This window comes from the organism of the source record quoted next, unplaced genomic scaffold, assembly GCF_019419815.1.
Source record: "Pyrus x bretschneideri cultivar Hongxiangsu unplaced genomic scaffold, Pyrus_bretschneideri_v1 Contig269, whole genome shotgun sequence".
NCBI classification, from domain to species: domain Eukaryota; kingdom Viridiplantae; phylum Streptophyta; class Magnoliopsida; order Rosales; family Rosaceae; genus Pyrus; species Pyrus x bretschneideri.
The window spans coordinates 43,902-60,206 of NW_025999578.1; the positions used below are offsets into that span (position 1 = coordinate 43,902).

Below are 16,305 nucleotides of genomic sequence, written 5' to 3' on the forward strand. Positions count from 1 at the left end.
TAGATTGAATAATCAAACAGAATTAATAACCAAAATTAAATAAAAATGTGCAAGTGTAAAAAAGGATTGTGATTATGATTTGTCAAATAAAATAGACCAGGAATTGGGTATAGGGCCGGGAATTAAAGGAAGCGTGTAAGAGGAGAGACCAAGCATTAAAAATAATAAAAGACCTTGTCCAAAAAAAAAATAATAATAATAAAAGAAAGTGACCAACTTCCAACTGAAAACAACCTACCACCTCTTCCGACCTCCCGCGCCATTACAATTTACCCACACGCAACGTGAGAGACGGGAGAGATGTGAATGCCTCACCAGTCTTCCATTCAACAAGAAGAAAATTGTGGACAAAAAGAAACACAAACAAAGACAGAAAGAACGAACAACACAAAAAATCCGGAAAAGCGTAATTTGTAATCATGAAAAATAATTGAATTTATAATTTAACGTCGTCCACCAACCTACCAATCCATCCCATCCCATCAACCCTTACAATTACAAACGCTTTAACCAACTCCGTCACGTTTCATCACCTTCTCTTCTTCTTCTTCAAACTCTTTTTTCATCTAACCATCCATAACATAACGATTTCAAACTGCCTAAATTATTCCCATTTTGTAGGGTTTCTGTTTTTCTTCTCAGAAACCCTAACCCTAATTTTTCCCTTCCTCCCCCAAGGAATTCAGGTCTGTTTCCCTCACCTTCCTCTTTTTTTTTTTTTTTTTTCATTATAAATTTGAAACTATTTATAACATTTTTTGTTTGAGTTTGGTTTTGTTGGGAGCAAAACAGATTTCTGGTTTTGATGCTTAATTATGTTCATTGGATTGTGTAATGTTTTTATTGTTAATTTGCTTTCCATACAGATTGTAGCTGAGATTAAGCCTTTTTTTTTTTTTGGTTGGTTTGATGGTTATTTGGCTGCTTTGGCAAAGTAGGAGAATATTGTTAATGTTTACTTATCCTGTTTGCATAACCTGTTCATGGTGTGTTGGTGGTTTCATGCTAGAAACGTATGTTTTCTAGGCTTGTAGCAGATATTTACTTTTGTGTTGTGGTGAATTCAGTTGGTTTTTTTCCGTCTACTTCCACCATGTCGAGCTTGGAGGAGCCACTTGGTTTTGACAAGTTGCCTAGCATGGGTACCATGGATCGGATTCAGAGGTTCTCGTCTACTGCTTGCAGATCTAGATCAGATGATGCGGCAATGGGAAACTGTTGGATTGAAGGAAGAAGTTGCAGCACATCCAATAGCTGCGAGTAAGTAATTTGTGTGGTGTTTGGTTTGTGGAACACTTAGAATGTACATATGTATCCATTCATGTGCTTTCGTGTTTACAAAACACTCAAAAACTGACAGTGTTCCTTTGATGTTATGTCCATATATGTGCACTTGTGCCCATGCATGCATATGTGCAAGCATGTGCTATGGTGACCATCGACTGATCAAAGGGACATCGTTGAAAATTGTCCAAGGGATAGAGACAAGAGCTTGTTCTTCCCCTTACATTTAAGTTAAAGATCAAATTGATCTATTAATCTTCTTATTCCGTGTTTAAGTTCAATAAGTCAGCTCTTAATTGTTTCTTGCCTTTAGAATATGTAGTCCAGCTGCTTTGCACTGTAATAATCTTAGAGCGATAACTAACCTTGACCTCTATTTATTTTCAGCGAAGATTATGATGAATATGCAAGAGAGGGCTTTCCATGGAAAAGACATACAAGAGACAGGGACTTGTCCCATGGTGACTCCTTCAATCAACGGACCTTGAGCTTAGGCAGGAATCACAGGGTATTTGGAAATGTGTGCGATTCATGGTATTTGTCAGATCAATATAACGCCAAGTGCAATGACAAAGATATAACAAATAAGGTGCTTCAATAACTTAAATTAGATGATGATGTGTTCTCTTCTTGTTTTGAAATATCGTATGAGGATGCCGTAATCTTTGATTAGCAGATAACGTTTCCTTTTTTTTCACTGATTTGCCTTGAACTAAACAGTTTTTGAAAGGCGTGCCAAAGTTTGTGAAGATAGTAGAAGTAGGTCCAAGGGATGGACTACAAAATGAAAAGAATATTATATCTGCATCCGTAAAGATTGAACTGATTCAGAGACTGGTATCTTGTGGGTTGTCTGTTGTTGAGGCTACGAGTTTTGTATCGCCCAAATGGGTTCCTCAGGTAATTTTACCCTTTAGTATTGATAACTTCAATTTTATCTTACAACGTGCGGTTTTACTGGGAAAAATGGGAATAGCTATTTAATAAATTACAGACCTCCCCTGAGGTTCCGCGAATTAACCAAACTTTTTTCCTATTTCAAGAAAGTAAACAAACCTAGATCGTCTTAATTTAATCTTGAAGCTGAATCTTAGTAACGGATACATTCCATTTTCCTGTCTATATAGCTAGCAGATGCAAAGGACGTAATGGAAGCAGTTCACAATCTGGAGGGTGCTAGATTGCCTGTACTGACACCCAATCTAAAAGTGAGTGATCTCTAGAAATACCAGACATTCGTCATGCAACTTATCTGACATATAACGCCAATTTTTACAGGGGTTTGAAGCAGCTGTTGCAGCAGGTGCTAAAGATATAGCAGTATTTGCAGCAGCTTCTGAATCATTTTCAAAGTCAAACATCAATTGTAGCATTGAAGAAAGCCTTGTTCGTTATCGTGCTGTAACTCGTGCTGCAAAAGAGCTTTCAATTCCTGTACGAGGGTATGTTCTCTATCTCATTTTCACAGAATGTTTACGAAATAAACTAAGCACGACAGCTACCTCCTTATCCTTTCAAATCATCTTATGGGTCAAGAAATGAAATGGATGGTTTATCAAGATTAAAGTAGGGTTTATATGAATTTTTTTCTCTTTCATGCTCTCTTGTTCTCTCTGTCTCCTTGGGAGGAAAAATCTGTATAACAGTAGAGTACGTTCAGAGGGTTAAATCTCTGTGCTTGCATTAAATGGATGTTAACTGTTAAGTAGATTGGTATGCAGTTCTAGCTACTCTATGCTACCATTCTCGTACATGATGTCTCCGTTAGATCTCTGTATTTTCCCTACCAAGGGCACGCTTCCTTTACAATGCAATTTTTAAGAAAGGAAATGATAAGCCACAAAATATGCTATCATTTGGCTAACCTTCCTTGACACATGGCCTCAGTTGCCTTAACATTGTGGCTAACCCTTGGAGATGGCAGATGAAAGCACGAGCTTTCTGTTGCACTAGTTAATTCATATTTTCTTCCATTCATCTTTGGTTTCTGACCCCTCGCATCTTCTTGTTACTTACAGACAATAACATAGCATGAAAATTGAAAACATAAAAGTATGTGAGAAAACAGTGCTGGGCATGATACAAGGCCATAGATCACTCCACGGTGTGCTTATGCTGTCATTAAATCTTGTCTTGGGGTTTTCGATTGTGTTGTTTCTCCATTTACGTAGGGCGTTATGCTTTACCTTCTTCTCCCCTTGCGATAGAGGATAAAGAATTTAATGTTTGATCTGGTGGGTTAGATAGGATGGTATATCTCATTTCAAAGTCGATTTTGCAGCAGATAAGAGTTTACTGTCTTGTGATTATTTAAAAAGTTAAAATTCTGTGCTTGGTTGTATGAATGCCTTTACAGGAGTTTGGTTTATGAGCTCTGTATAATTAGTTAGACGGAAGTACAGTTCAACGTTATGTATCATTTTCATTATCCTTTAGGTGGTAATCTAACTTTTCTACTTCTTCGACGACATAAGGGAACATTTTTTCTTTTAGGTGGTTCTTTTATGAATAAACTTGTTTTTACCATGGATAGGTATGTCTCGTGTGTCGTTGGATGTCCAGTGGAGGGAGCAATTCCTCCATCAAGAGTGGCATATGTAGCAAAAGAACTTTACAACATGGGCTGCTTTGAAATTTCTCTTGGTGACACAATTGGTGTTGGTACACCTGGTAACACACTGAACTTTGTCCAAAGTTTTGTTCATTCTCATTTGTTTTAAAGCTTCTGTATCTGGACTCTCGAATCATTATTTCTTCTTATCTTTTAGCTTGTGTTCGACTAAGACCATTTGGCACAAATTTTACCCCATTTTAGGCATAGTCATTCGACATTAGGATGGAGATAACCAATACTGATGCAGATGTTTTAGTTCGATTTGGATGGATCTTTCGGATACCCAACATTAGGATGGAGAAAATGTGTTTATATTCAATGAAGGTCGTTACCCCTTGTTGACTCCACATTTGTCGAGTCCTTGGATGGCTGCATCCAAGAATTGAACTCGAGCATTTTTGCTTGATAGATTGAGACCTTATACGATTGTACTAGACAAGGCCCCTAAAGATGGGTGTTGATTCATGGGGTGAACTTTTGTGTTTCCTCCAAGAGACATACGATTATCGACTTTATTGTTTTCAAACTATCGTATCTGTCTCTGGTTCCATATTTTTGGCCTCGTACGTAATTTCTTTTCTTTCTTTTCTGTCTTTCTTTGGAACAGGGACGGTTGTCCCCATGCTGGAAGCTGTAATGGCTGCTGTTCCTGTTGAAAAGCTTGCTGTTCACTTCCATGACACCTATGGGCAATCTCTCTCAAACATCCTAGTGTCTCTTCAAGTAAGCGATCTTAACATGTCAAAATTGTCTCATATTATTGTTTTTCAGAAAGTAAAAGAACATCGTTTTACCTATGAATGATAGGTAGAAGTACGATACACAATGAACAATCTTCCGCGCTGAAGATGGTTTCATGAGTAAATAATGTGTTGCAAACTCGTAATCCATAATATTTTCGTTTGAACAGATGGGGATTAGCACGGTGGATTCCTCTATTGCGGGTTTAGGTGGGTGTCCGTATGCTAAAGGAGCTTCAGGTAACGTTGCCACTGAAGATGTTGTATACATGCTTAATGGACTCGGTGTGAAAACCAATGTGGATCTGGCGAAGCTCTTGGTGACCGGGGATTTCATCAGCAAGCATTTGGGTCGCCCGTCTGGCTCAAAGACTGCCGTTGCCTTGAGTCGAGTCACGGCTGACGCCTCTAAGATATAAGATATTTCAGGCTGATAACTTGTGCTCGGGCACTCTGCCACGGAGTAGGAATAAACTCTTCATTCGCTTTCAACCTTGCCAAATTTAACTTTGAAACGTATTTGTAAAATGAATACCATCATATTGCTATATTTATCGGAGGAATGCGCATAATTATTACGTGAAAACATGTCACAGTGTGCTTTCCTTTTGGTGCACGAAAGAAAACACTTGCACAATTAGTTTTAGTGGGGACACCAAGTGAGATTCACGGCTGAAATTACAATGCGAAAACTGTAGCTACAAACTCGATTTACTGCCTACTAACCGTTGGCAGTGTCTTCATCCTCCTCTGGTTTGACAAAGAACTCGATATAAGCAATTCGACTGGGTTGCTGATACCCAGCAGAATCAATCCGAGGGTGTGAAGTGGATGGTCTTGCCACTGAAACTAGGTGTTGAACTTTCAGCAATCCCCCTCTCCCAATAGTCAACTTGCTTCCTCTGTTGTCTTTAATGACGCTGCTCGGTATGTTTGAAGTAGTTGCTCGAAGAAACTTGTATTTATACCTAAGAACATCAGGGTAAGAACCAACATTAAGAAATTAGACGTGAAACAGTGGATGGAATGGTTCGAAAGTGATTCAAGACAAACCTGTAAGATACTTGATGATCACAATGAAATGCAACCAAAAGATCGGTATTCACATAGTACATCAAGTCTATCTGCAATAAAGTCAAACTTTATTCTCTGAAAATATTCGAATCATCACAGTAAGTGCTTGCTTTCAAGTTAGAACAATCTTTTACCTGCAAATCTCCGTGGCCTTCACCTCTGAATGTAACAGTTGGAGGAACTGGTTGTAAACTGATCTGGATGCTTGATCCAGGCCACTCAAGATCATCGATTGCTTCCTTCAGCGCCGCAGACTGTTAATTAAATTAGATGCCAAACAACAATTAGGAAAAAGACTTCAACATGAGTCGGAACATATTCAATACATCAAGAACATTTATGTTTGAGTGCTATACACTATATAGCAAATGCACGACTGTTTCCTTCACAAGTATTGTTAATCGGCAGGTCGTTCCTTTTAATATTCTTTTGTCTTAAAGGGCTAAAACTTTCTGTTGGTTAGAGAGTCAGATGCACGAGCACACAAGCGCACACACCTTGAACATTCATATTCTCATTGACCTTAAAATTTATATTGAGGACAAATATGATAACTATGCGCACATAGTGGCAGGTAAAACTAGTAATTAAGAAGCACAGTAGAGGTTGATTCGAAAACTATTTGGAGTCAACACCCACTTATGAAACGGAAAAGAGATGAAATACAAGTGGATGCCGCTTCTTGTCAATACCTAACCCTCTTTAATTTTTATTTTTTATTTTTTACTTTAAAACATAAACCTTGGACTATTTTTATCTTTAATACAGAAGGTATAGGTCAGAAAGTGTTTGGAAAGATGGAAAAAGGAAACATAAGAAGAATGTTAAGAAGACTTCTCCAGGGACGCCTCAGTAGCGACCTTATTGCACTGGAAGCAGACTACGAAAGGGCACCAATTTAATTATTGAGAGACCAAATGAGGCAGCATGTACACCCTCGATACGAGTAAAAATAAATGAGCAGAGCAGCATACCTTAACAGTAAAGGTGAGCGGGGTGCTCCCTGCGGGTTCAAAATTGTAGTCCCATGAAACTGTATCTGGGATTCTTGTCCTGATCTCTGCATAAATGCAAGCATCCAACGAATCAACAGACCTGACAAAACAGGGAAGATAACATAGCCATGAAAAAAGTTCGATTCAGTTTTCGTGGATTGAAAGCATAAATACAAGGATCATGAACAAGTAAGTATTAATGCATTGCATCCAGAAATGAACAAAATATTCAATTCAACTGTGAAAGAAATACTTGAGAAGAAGCTGCATGTCAGGGCCGGGATAGCGAATTTCGAGAATGGTTGATTGTCCAGGAACTGAAAATGTGTTCAAGCAATCGACGAAGAGCCCCAAACTGATTCCAAACCGGGGGCGGCCTTGCCCGTTGTATTCGTAACGAGTAAACAGCTACAAACAACCAACCAATTCAACATCAAATTTCATTTCCTTTTCCTTATTCTTTTAGTAATTTACAAAAGGAAAATAACAATCCATGAATCAGCAATGGTAACTACCTCACGCTGCAAATAAACTTTGGCCTGAAGACAACCGGTTTCCTCCACAATTAAAACGACCCCGTGCTCTGATAATTCCACCACCGCGTCCTGAATTTATCGAAATTGCGACGACAGAGAGAGAGTTATGACAAAACCCTTGATAATTAGTTGTAAGAAGAAGATAAAAGATTCTTCCGCAATTGCGTTCAATTTCCAGTAGAAAGAAAGAAAGCAAGCAAGCATCAAAATTGAAAGCGTTTTAGGTTGGGAGGGAGGGACACACCTGCTGGCGTTTCCATCGGACGGTGGTGAGGGCGTCGACCATGCCCTGGGCGTTGTCGATCTGGCACACCAGATCAGGGGGCTCCTCTGCCGGCGGCGACGAATTCATTTTCTTCTTCTTCTCACACAGACTGACTGACCATCTCTCTTTACTACCGTACTTTGAGAAAGAAATGGTCTTCCATGTAATGGGAATCTTCCCCGCCTGTTTTCATTTTTCTGTTGCCTTTTTTATATAAGACTTATTTTATTTTGGCTTAATTGGATTACTAACATATGGGCACACACAAAGTGTGTAAGAATTTTTTTTTATTTTTGTTTTTGAAATAAAATGAGAGAGGAAGAGAGTGACACAGAGTGGGAAGTTTTTTTTTTTTTTTTTTAATCATCTTTTTTTAGAGATATGTTAGAATTGCATATAGATGAGACTTTGAAAGAAAAAAAAAGAGCAAAATTTGGTTGGGTGAAGTTACATTTATGCCCTATATTTCTTATTCATGGTCTGTTTTAATTGGAGGGTTAAACTAGTAATTTCATAGGGTTTTGGTTGACAATAAGTGTTTTATTAATTAGTAGAGATTAGTTCCCATGATGACAAGATAGTTGGAAGAAATAAATAAAAAATTATGATTTAAGCTCGTTAGGATTTATGTCCAAAATTAAAAATTCTATAAATTATTAGCACGTGGACTAACTTCACATGTTAATAATTAACAGAGAGTTTCGTTTTAGCCTAATAATTGTCCTTAGGTCAATAATTGCCTATTTTCCAACTATCCTATCACAATGGGGACTAATAATCCAATTAGGCATTTTATTTTTGTTTTTGTTATACCCTTAGAGCAACTTCAGCGTTGTAAAGGCCCCCTAGGGCAACTCACTATTGAATCCACCCAATGAACATGAACTGTCTTTAATGAACAGTGAATGTCTTTTACATCTCCACCCCTAAACTAAATAGTCATGACAATAAGCAATAAAATATTAGTATTTTTTCCTCACCCAATCCATCAGACATACCCATCATCCTTTTCCTTTTTCCCCTCATTTGATCGGTTCTTCCTCTCTCTCTCTCTCTCTCTCTCTCTCTCTCTCTCCTTTGACCGGTTCTTCTCCTCTCTCTCTCTCTCTCTCTCTCTCTCTCCCTCTCCTTTCTATCTCTCTCTTCATTTTTCTTTCTCTCTCTCCATCTTTTCCAGCTCACTCTCATGAGCTCTCTTCAACCTTCAACAAATCAAGCTCAAAAATAATATTTTTGGAATCCCTGGAACTCAAGGAACCCAACCATGGCCTTGCATACGGCATTGGTGCATGGTGCAAGGTCCTACCATTGAAGTCGAGAGCTTGAGCTCTCAATCTCGAACCCATGTGGTGTTTCTATCACTATTTTGTGTTCTTGAGCTTTAAATTATGTTGTGTTGCAATTCTTGTGGTTTAATTTGAGGGCTTAATTCCCTACATGCATCTCATTCTTTTTCCAGATTCCGACAAAGGAAAACGGATGAATTTGAGTTGGGTCACCTTGACATCAGCCACACATCACACATCCCTCAAGTTCTCTGGCCACCAATTCGAGCCAGGTCTCTCTCTTGGGCCCCCCCTCAACCCACACACTCGCATGGGTTGGAGCTTGCAGCTGGGGCTATTGGGATGGGGAAGTCATTGGTCCATCGAGCTAATGGTCCTGGTGGAGTTGCTCTTAGGCCAATAATTGCCTCGATAGTGTTATTCACACCTTCATTTTTCACTTCTATGCACCCTTATTAATTTTTGTTACTAATCTTCTTTAATTTATTCGATCCAACAATCAAAAATTGAAAAAGTATGTGAAAAGTAAAAATAAGTGTTTGGATAGCACTATCATAATTACCTTATTGAATAACAATTATCGGAGTGCATCTTCACCGTAAAAATAAATTGTTGGAGCAATTGGTATTGAAAATTGATAAAAAGATAATATTATTATAGTACTAATTCTTTTTCCTTTTTCGACAAACCTCTTCCTCTCCCTCGAAGCTTTTCCTTTTCCCTCTCTCTGTTCTCCATCCCATCTCACCCATTTCCTACTCGAAACCCAGATTGAAACTTCTCTCTCTCCTTCTGTTCTCTGTCTGATCCCTCCCCTTTTCCTCTCGAAACCCCAATTGAAACTTCTCTCTCTCCCTCCCTTTTTCTCTCCATCCCATCCCTCCCCTCTCCCTCTTGAAACCCAGATCGATACTTCTCCCTCTCCCTCCCTCTTTCTCTCCACCCATCCCTCCTTTCCCTCTTTTACGGGCATGAAAACCATTCTGTTCAGAAAAACACAGGGGCTTCAACAAGTAGTTCAGGGTCCAAAGGATCAGAGAGAACAAGGAGAGATAGTAGATTCTGGGCATTTTGGATCCTTCGAAGATTGCGATCTCTTCAAAGACTAGAATCGATTTAGAAGTAAGCAGCATATTTATCACATCACCATATTCAAGTTATTTGCCCAACCGCATGTGATGCAATATATTTGTAAGAAAAAGAAAAAAAAAATTCTAGTGGATAAGATGTTAGGTTTCTATCTGCGTCTCGGGTTTGAAACTCTTACCTTTCTTTAAATTAATATAATAGTTTTGAACTCTTTCCCGTTAATAATGGTAAAAAATTATTTGCCCAACCGAGCTCGGCAGCTAATTGGCATGTCCACATCAGCATTCAAATGACTGAAGATGTAATTAGTTCCTAATTACTCAACCTGCGGACACACAGACTTCGTAATTTTTAAAGTCAACAATAATACATAAATTAGATCATGACCAAATTTGAGCTATATAATAAGATAGTGTTATTTACACATCTATTTTTATCTTTTACTCATCTTTGTTAATTTTTTACCATTAATCTTCTTCAATCTATTCAATCAGATGATCGCAATTAAAATAAGTATATAAAAAAATAAAATAAATGTGTGAATAATATTTTTTTATAAATAATGCAAGCAATCAAACTACAAAACTTGCATTATGATTTATTATTCAATCACACACGACTATTTTATTTGATTGGAAACATGAGTTATGTTTTGTCAACATTTAAGAGAGAGGTCATATTCTCAACTTGTATCCTACCATCAGCACACCAATTGTGAAACCTAATTTCATTATTAAAAAAACTTTGATATAATTAAAAGTTAAACTACACAATACAAGTTATATATAATTTTATCACAAAAGATGCTGCGTGAACGAGACTTCATACCGGAACCGACAGGAATGAAAGAGAGACCGTTTTGGTAATTCCAATAAAAAGTAGGGGTAAACATAAACATAATACGCACCAATTGCTGGGTGGCTAGCTATAGCTAGCTGGCAGCATCCATACAATACATGTATATAGAAATACAGTTGATGCCCTTTGTTCTTCAATATCCCCTCTCTCTGTTTTCAGTTTTCACTAACTCCAACCAAAAAACAATGGAACCATTACTACAGAGCAAGTACACTAGCTTGTTTTTTCTCCTTGTCCTTCTTCTTCCTCTTGTTATTCCTTCGTTTTCAGGAATATCAGGCGTTGAAGCTTACAAGAATTATACAGTGGGTGACTCTTCCGGTTGGTATGAATCTGTGAACTATCAGAAATGGGTTGCCGCCAAGACATTCAGCTTGGGAGATTTTCTCAGTAAGCTTCCTTTCATCACTATCCATCAATTTCTTTCATTTTTTGCTCTTTCGATCGATAATATTATGTTAATATCAATTGCTATCAGTTGCAAATTACGTTTTATCGCTCTGTTGCGGTTTCGATCTCTATCGATTTCCCTTCTTCTTAGCAGTGGACAACTTAACCCATTAATGTTAACATTTGGCAAAGAAAATTGCGATTATTAGTCCTTGAATTGTAATTATTCATAATTAATTCATATCCAAAAAGAAAAGAAAAATACTTGATTTTAATCTAATTTCAAATTTCCAAACTGTTTACAATTTTGTTTTTTTTGTTTCTAACGCACATTGTCATTGATAATTATAGAATAATTGTTATTAATGCTTCGAAAGTATATCATCATTTCCAAATTATGTTTATTTTTGCATGTCTCTACAATTGATTATTAATAAAAAGACATTCATGGATGCGTTAATCATTTCTTGCGTATCCTTGAGCTATTTCCTGGTTTCGTGTTTGGAAATTAAAGAATTTGAGGTGTTGTACAGTAATATTCCTTCTTTTTTAATTTGTTTTTTTTTCTAAATATTCTGCTAATCTGTGTGTTAATAGTAATAACTTAATTAAGCAGTAGTGTAATTGCCTCATCAAGTATGTAATCACGTTGCTTTTTCCCAGAACAGCATTCACGTTAGTGGAAAAGCTAAAGTTCAAAGAGAGAAACATTAAGAAAGATAGATAGAAAAGCATACTGTCTAGTGTACTACTGTACTCCAATCAAGTGCAGAGACTTTTCTGTCAAACCATGTGTACTTCACGTGTAGCCAAAGCTACCACCGCCGACGCTTGGGCTCTTCCCTACTAACTACCCAACTCATCACTTGGAACATGAATTAGAATACAGAAAACTAATGAAAATTATTTGAAAACTTTGAGTTTTAATGATAAAGATAAAATAAAGGGTAAAGTGAATAGTATCAGGATTGATTTTTTAGTGTTAAAATGTAATTTTTTGTTAAAGTAAATAGTACCGTGAGTTTTTCGTTAAAACTCCTTTAGAATACAGCTACCATTTTCTTCTGTTTCTTTTCAATTCTTTTGATTATCCCCCAACCAGGTCAAAACCTATTAATTTATTCTGTTTCCAATTTCCAATCAAGGTTTCGAGTTGCATAAATTATTAGGGTAATCTTAGGAGATTTAATTTGTAAATAAAATCTTAAAAACTAAATAATATAGAAGTTGATACTTGAATTATTACTTAACCATTCATAACTATGCTCATTTATATTGGTAACATATTATTTAGTTTGTAAATTTTGTTTACAAATTTAGTCTCCTTAACATTACCCAAATTATTATATTCATGTGTCTATATATTTTTAAGGCTAATGCTAGGGAGACAAAATTTACAAACTAAGTGATGTGTCACTACTAAGAAATGATTACGTTAATCAATAGTTAAATAATAATTCAATCATTAACCACCACGTCACTTAGTTTACATAATTTAGATTAGAAATTTAGTCTATTTAGCATTGCCCTATTTTTAAAGTTATTTGTATAATGCATTTTAATGATTTAAACCATTAACATTTTGTGTTTTTAATCAAGAGTTATTTTTGTAAACAACTAGTACATGCCCACACAAAAGTATGGGTAAATATTTATTTTTTTTAAATGGGGAGAGAGGGGACAGAAGTTTTTGTTTGTTTGTTTTTGTTTCGTTGTTGTTGTTGTTGTTGTTTTTTTTTTTTTTTTTTAAAATATTTGAGGTATGTTAAAATCACATGTAGGTGAAGCTTTAAAAAAAGAAAAATTTGATTTGTTTTGAAATTATATTACTGTTCATATTTTTTTATTTAGAATTCACTTTTAATTAGAGGTTAGGATGGTAATCTTATAGAGTTTTAGTTGACAACCAAAATTCTATTAATATGTAGTTTAGATTATTCAAATTATAAAATGTTTGGTCAGCTAAAACATGCGCAAAGTCATGGCTCACAAGATATAATTGAAATGAAGATGCTGACAATCAAACAACAAAGCAGTTGAACAACTAAATAATTGTAAGTTTAGCAGTACGTAAAAATGGATCTTATGAATGACTTCGGAAGTGATCTGGTAAAACATGGCTGATAAGATGCATATACAAAAAATTTGGAAGTGATCCGGTAAAACTTTTTATTTTATTTTATAGAAAATTGGGTTAATTTAAAAAAAAAAGGTAAAATCTTACTCAAACGGAACGGCAGTACATAATCATTCGGCTTGTCGGCAAATAAAGACAGGATGTTTTATAGGTTGTGCAACTGGACAGCCTGATTATTTCTCCACTGCCTTGGTAATCTAGAGCTGACGCATGTACATAGGTATACTTATTTAAAACATTTAGTTAGTCAGTGTCCTGCAACTGCTATATATGATATATATAATACCTGAAGAATGTTATCTTCTGGCAAATATGAAGACCAAGAACCAAAAACCTTTGATTGCTTTTGCTATATATGATATATGCACTAATTTTGTTGAAGTTTCTTTTATTTGAGTAATATTATAATTCAATCTAATGCTTCTTTAGTTAACTTAGCTTCGTTCAGCTTTATATTTACTTACTGAAGAGTTGATTATAGACGTGATTGTTATGCAGTTTTTAATACGGACACCAACCACTCAGTTGTGCAAACATATAACTTGACGACATACAAGCTGTGCGATTACAACGATGCTCTAGAAAACGACACAATGCAATGGTCGGCAGCTGATCCGTCAAACACGGCAGTACGCGAGGTGTCGGTGGCAGTGCCTTTGGTAAAGGAAGGGATGAACTATTTCTTTTCAGGGGATTATGATGGCGACCAATGCAAGAACGGGCAGCACTTTAAGATCAGCGTCGCTCACGGACAAGGGTTGCCAAAGAGTTTACAAAACCCAACCACACCCACACAGGACCAGTCCCCAGGTCCAGCAACAGCAAGCAGTCCCGGCGGGTCCCCATCTCCAGGTGGTGACGGCACTGATGATGGTTCTGTCCCGGATACAATTGTTCCTGCCAGTTTCGACCATCCCAAAGCGGATGACACTGCCACTGGCGATCATGATAAAGATTCATCTGGATCACTTTGTGTGAAGCACAATCACGGGATGCTATTTAGGGTTTTCATGTTGTTAGGGTTTCTCTACTGCTGCCTTTGGTGATTTGCTAGCTGATAATTTATTCCTAGTTTTTATATATCTTTGAGACTTTGATTATTCTTTTTTACTTATCAGTTGATTTCCTTTTCTTTCCGCTGTGTGTGTACACTGTATACTGTGCGTGCTTTCTTTTGCTTTGTTTTTTTTATTGTACGTTGTAACAAACTGAGTATACTAGATCTGGAGCGTGTAAAAGTAAAAAAGAGTGACAATGATATTCTTTTAATAAAATATGAAGCAATGTTGGTTCCGTATTAACTTCGTGAGATATTCATTAGTACCCTACTATTGCTCTGTTAACACCCTGTTCATATCCACTTCGTTCTATCTGACCACGGTGGAAGGACTACTGATCTCAAGATCTTTCTCCCCCGAGAAGCCTCTCCCGTTATTACATTGTTAATTCTGTGTTATTTTGTGGAATTTCAAGTTTTGGTTCGTATCAAACGGAAACCAAATGGATTGGGATGATTCCCAATTTAAATTTGAACCCAACGCGAACCCAACTTTCGTACGTACTTGAAGCTGCAACTCGAACCCAACTTGAAGTTCAAACGGTGGAAAAGGCAGAGAGAGGGATAAGAATCTGACCGATCGAGTTCCATCATTTTATTTGTTTTGATTTTCTAGGTGGTTGTATAGAATTTGCACGAAAAGGAGAGCAAAGAAGAGAAAGAATTTGTGAATGCACCGCGAGGTCTTTGCTGTGCATTCATGTTTGATTATATATTTGTTGTGTTTCTAGGCATATATAATTGAATTAATTTAATTCTTATAATTAAATACACAAGGAAATAAATAAATAAATGTGACAGCCCATCCTGAATTATTTTATCGATGACGTGAAATGACGATTTTGCCCTTGGACGTTAGTTGGTGTTGTGGGTGATTTGTTTTTGGTTGGTGACTCAGCTGGACCACACACACACTCACACCCTCTATTTCACTCCTGTGTACTCCCTCTCTCTTCCCTCTCTCGGATTTCTTCCATTCCTTTACAAACCGTACAACCTTCGAACCAACCATTTCAGGCACGGATCGAAATCATTGTTGGTATTTTTGGACGCCTAGCAAGCCCAAGAACTCATCCATACCATTTTTAGGACGTGAAACATTCGGAAACCCGAGAACCAAGGATCTCCGATTTGAGGTACTGTTCATGCACTCGTGATCGCGGAGGTTTCATCGAGTTTTGAGGTTATAGTGAACCTTAGAACGTCTTCACGAAGCTCGGGGAAGAAATTTGAGGTCTTTTGGACGTCGGGAAGCTCAAGTTCAATGAGTTGCAAGTTTGGCCGGAATATCGTAGGTTTTTCAGGCGACTTTTCGTTGGTTTTAGGGCTTGAAAGGGTAAGGTTTTATTCTACTCTTCATAAGCTTCATTTTGGTACAAATTTCATGGATTTTGGTTGAGAAATGAAGAAGATATGACGTTTTGAAGTTTTTTCAGAAACCGACGAAGCCATGAGTTGCAGACGGCGGCGCTGACGACGGCGACTGGAGAGGCTCACCGGAGAAGGAGATGAATATTCCGTCAGAGTTGACGGAATATTCTAACGGCATCAGGTAACGGCTGTTAACTTTTGTTAAGGTTTTAACAGAATATTCCCTAACGGCGTTAAGGTTCAGTTAAGCGTGCCAGACACATGGCCGTGCGTGGGGGCGTGTCTGGCCGTGCCTTGGCCGATGCGTGGCGGTGCGTGAGACGTCCAAAAATTATTTTAAAAATATGGGGATGTTTATGGTGTTGAGTAGATCACGTTGGTATATTCAAACACCCCATTTGAGCAATGTATGAGAAGTTATTAGCTAGTTTCGTTTATGTGCTTTAAATTAACGTTTATATAGTTGTTTCGCATATAGGTGAAACCTATCCTTAGGACCAGCGCAGTCAATCGAGGCTTGGGGGCTACGACCCTTACACATACCAGTGAGTGGGCTTTTGGTTTTCCGTATATACCTATATACTTGGTATTTTTCCCAGAAAATGAATT

The 16,305-nt window shown here is 37.2% G+C and overlaps 3 protein-coding genes across 3 annotated transcripts; 2 read left to right on the forward strand and 1 right to left on the reverse strand.

The window, feature by feature from the left end:
• The first annotated feature begins 402 nt into the window (after positions 1 to 402).
• On the forward strand, positions 403 to 5,218 carry LOC125478825 (hydroxymethylglutaryl-CoA lyase, mitochondrial-like). The gene is made up of 9 exons (XM_048587465.1): positions 403 to 686; positions 1,068 to 1,260; positions 1,672 to 1,873; positions 2,005 to 2,184; positions 2,412 to 2,492; positions 2,563 to 2,726; positions 3,818 to 3,954; positions 4,506 to 4,621; positions 4,809 to 5,218. Exons 2-9 carry the CDS (start codon positions 1,094 to 1,096, stop codon positions 5,055 to 5,057), a joined length of 1,296 nt encoding a protein of 431 aa, XP_048443422.1. The 5' UTR covers positions 403 to 686; positions 1,068 to 1,093; the 3' UTR covers positions 5,058 to 5,218.
• LOC125478826 lies at positions 5,189 to 7,708 on the reverse strand. The gene is made up of 7 exons (XM_048587466.1): positions 7,488 to 7,708; positions 7,223 to 7,312; positions 6,961 to 7,115; positions 6,687 to 6,807; positions 5,847 to 5,966; positions 5,692 to 5,762; positions 5,189 to 5,606 (listed from the first exon to the last, which is right to left on the reverse strand). The coding sequence occupies exons 1-7, from the start codon at positions 7,593 to 7,595 to the stop codon at positions 5,360 to 5,362; spliced, it is 912 nt and encodes a 303-aa protein (XP_048443423.1). The 5' UTR covers positions 7,596 to 7,708; the 3' UTR covers positions 5,189 to 5,359.
• A 3,137-nt stretch (positions 7,709 to 10,845) lies between these two features.
• Positions 10,846 to 14,404, forward strand: LOC125478828 (blue copper protein-like). Its single transcript, XM_048587469.1, has 2 exons — positions 10,846 to 11,131; positions 13,767 to 14,404. Exons 1-2 carry the CDS (start codon positions 10,861 to 10,863, stop codon positions 14,312 to 14,314), a joined length of 819 nt encoding a protein of 272 aa, XP_048443426.1. The 5' UTR covers positions 10,846 to 10,860; the 3' UTR covers positions 14,315 to 14,404.
• The last annotated feature ends 1,901 nt before the right edge of the window (positions 14,405 to 16,305 follow it).

Excerpts from the sequence above, each read along its gene's own strand:
- LOC125478825 (XM_048587465.1), top strand. The coding sequence starts at position 1,094 with ATGTCGAGCTTGGAGGAGCCACTTGGTTTTGACAAGTTGCCTAGCATG. Across the intron at positions 2,185-2,411 it reads CGCCCAAATGGGTTCCTCAG|CTAGCAGATGCAAAGGACGT; the intron begins GTAATTTTACCC and ends CTGTCTATATAG. Across the intron at positions 2,493-2,562 it reads TACTGACACCCAATCTAAAA|GGGTTTGAAGCAGCTGTTGC; the intron begins GTGAGTGATCTC and ends CAATTTTTACAG.
- LOC125478826 (XM_048587466.1), bottom strand. The coding sequence starts at position 7,595 with ATGAATTCGTCGCCGCCGGCAGAGGAGCCCCCTGATCTGGTGTGCCAG. Across the intron at positions 7,116-7,222 it reads AAGTTTATTTGCAGCGTGAG|CTGTTTACTCGTTACGAATA; the intron begins GTAGTTACCATT and ends GGTTGTTTGTAG. Across the intron at positions 5,607-5,691 it reads GATCATCAAGTATCTTACAG|GTATAAATACAAGTTTCTTC; the intron begins GTTTGTCTTGAA and ends TGATGTTCTTAG.
- LOC125478828 (XM_048587469.1), top strand. The coding sequence starts at position 10,861 with ATGCCCTTTGTTCTTCAATATCCCCTCTCTCTGTTTTCAGTTTTCACT. Across the intron at positions 11,132-13,766 it reads CAGCTTGGGAGATTTTCTCA|TTTTTAATACGGACACCAAC; the intron begins GTAAGCTTCCTT and ends ATTGTTATGCAG.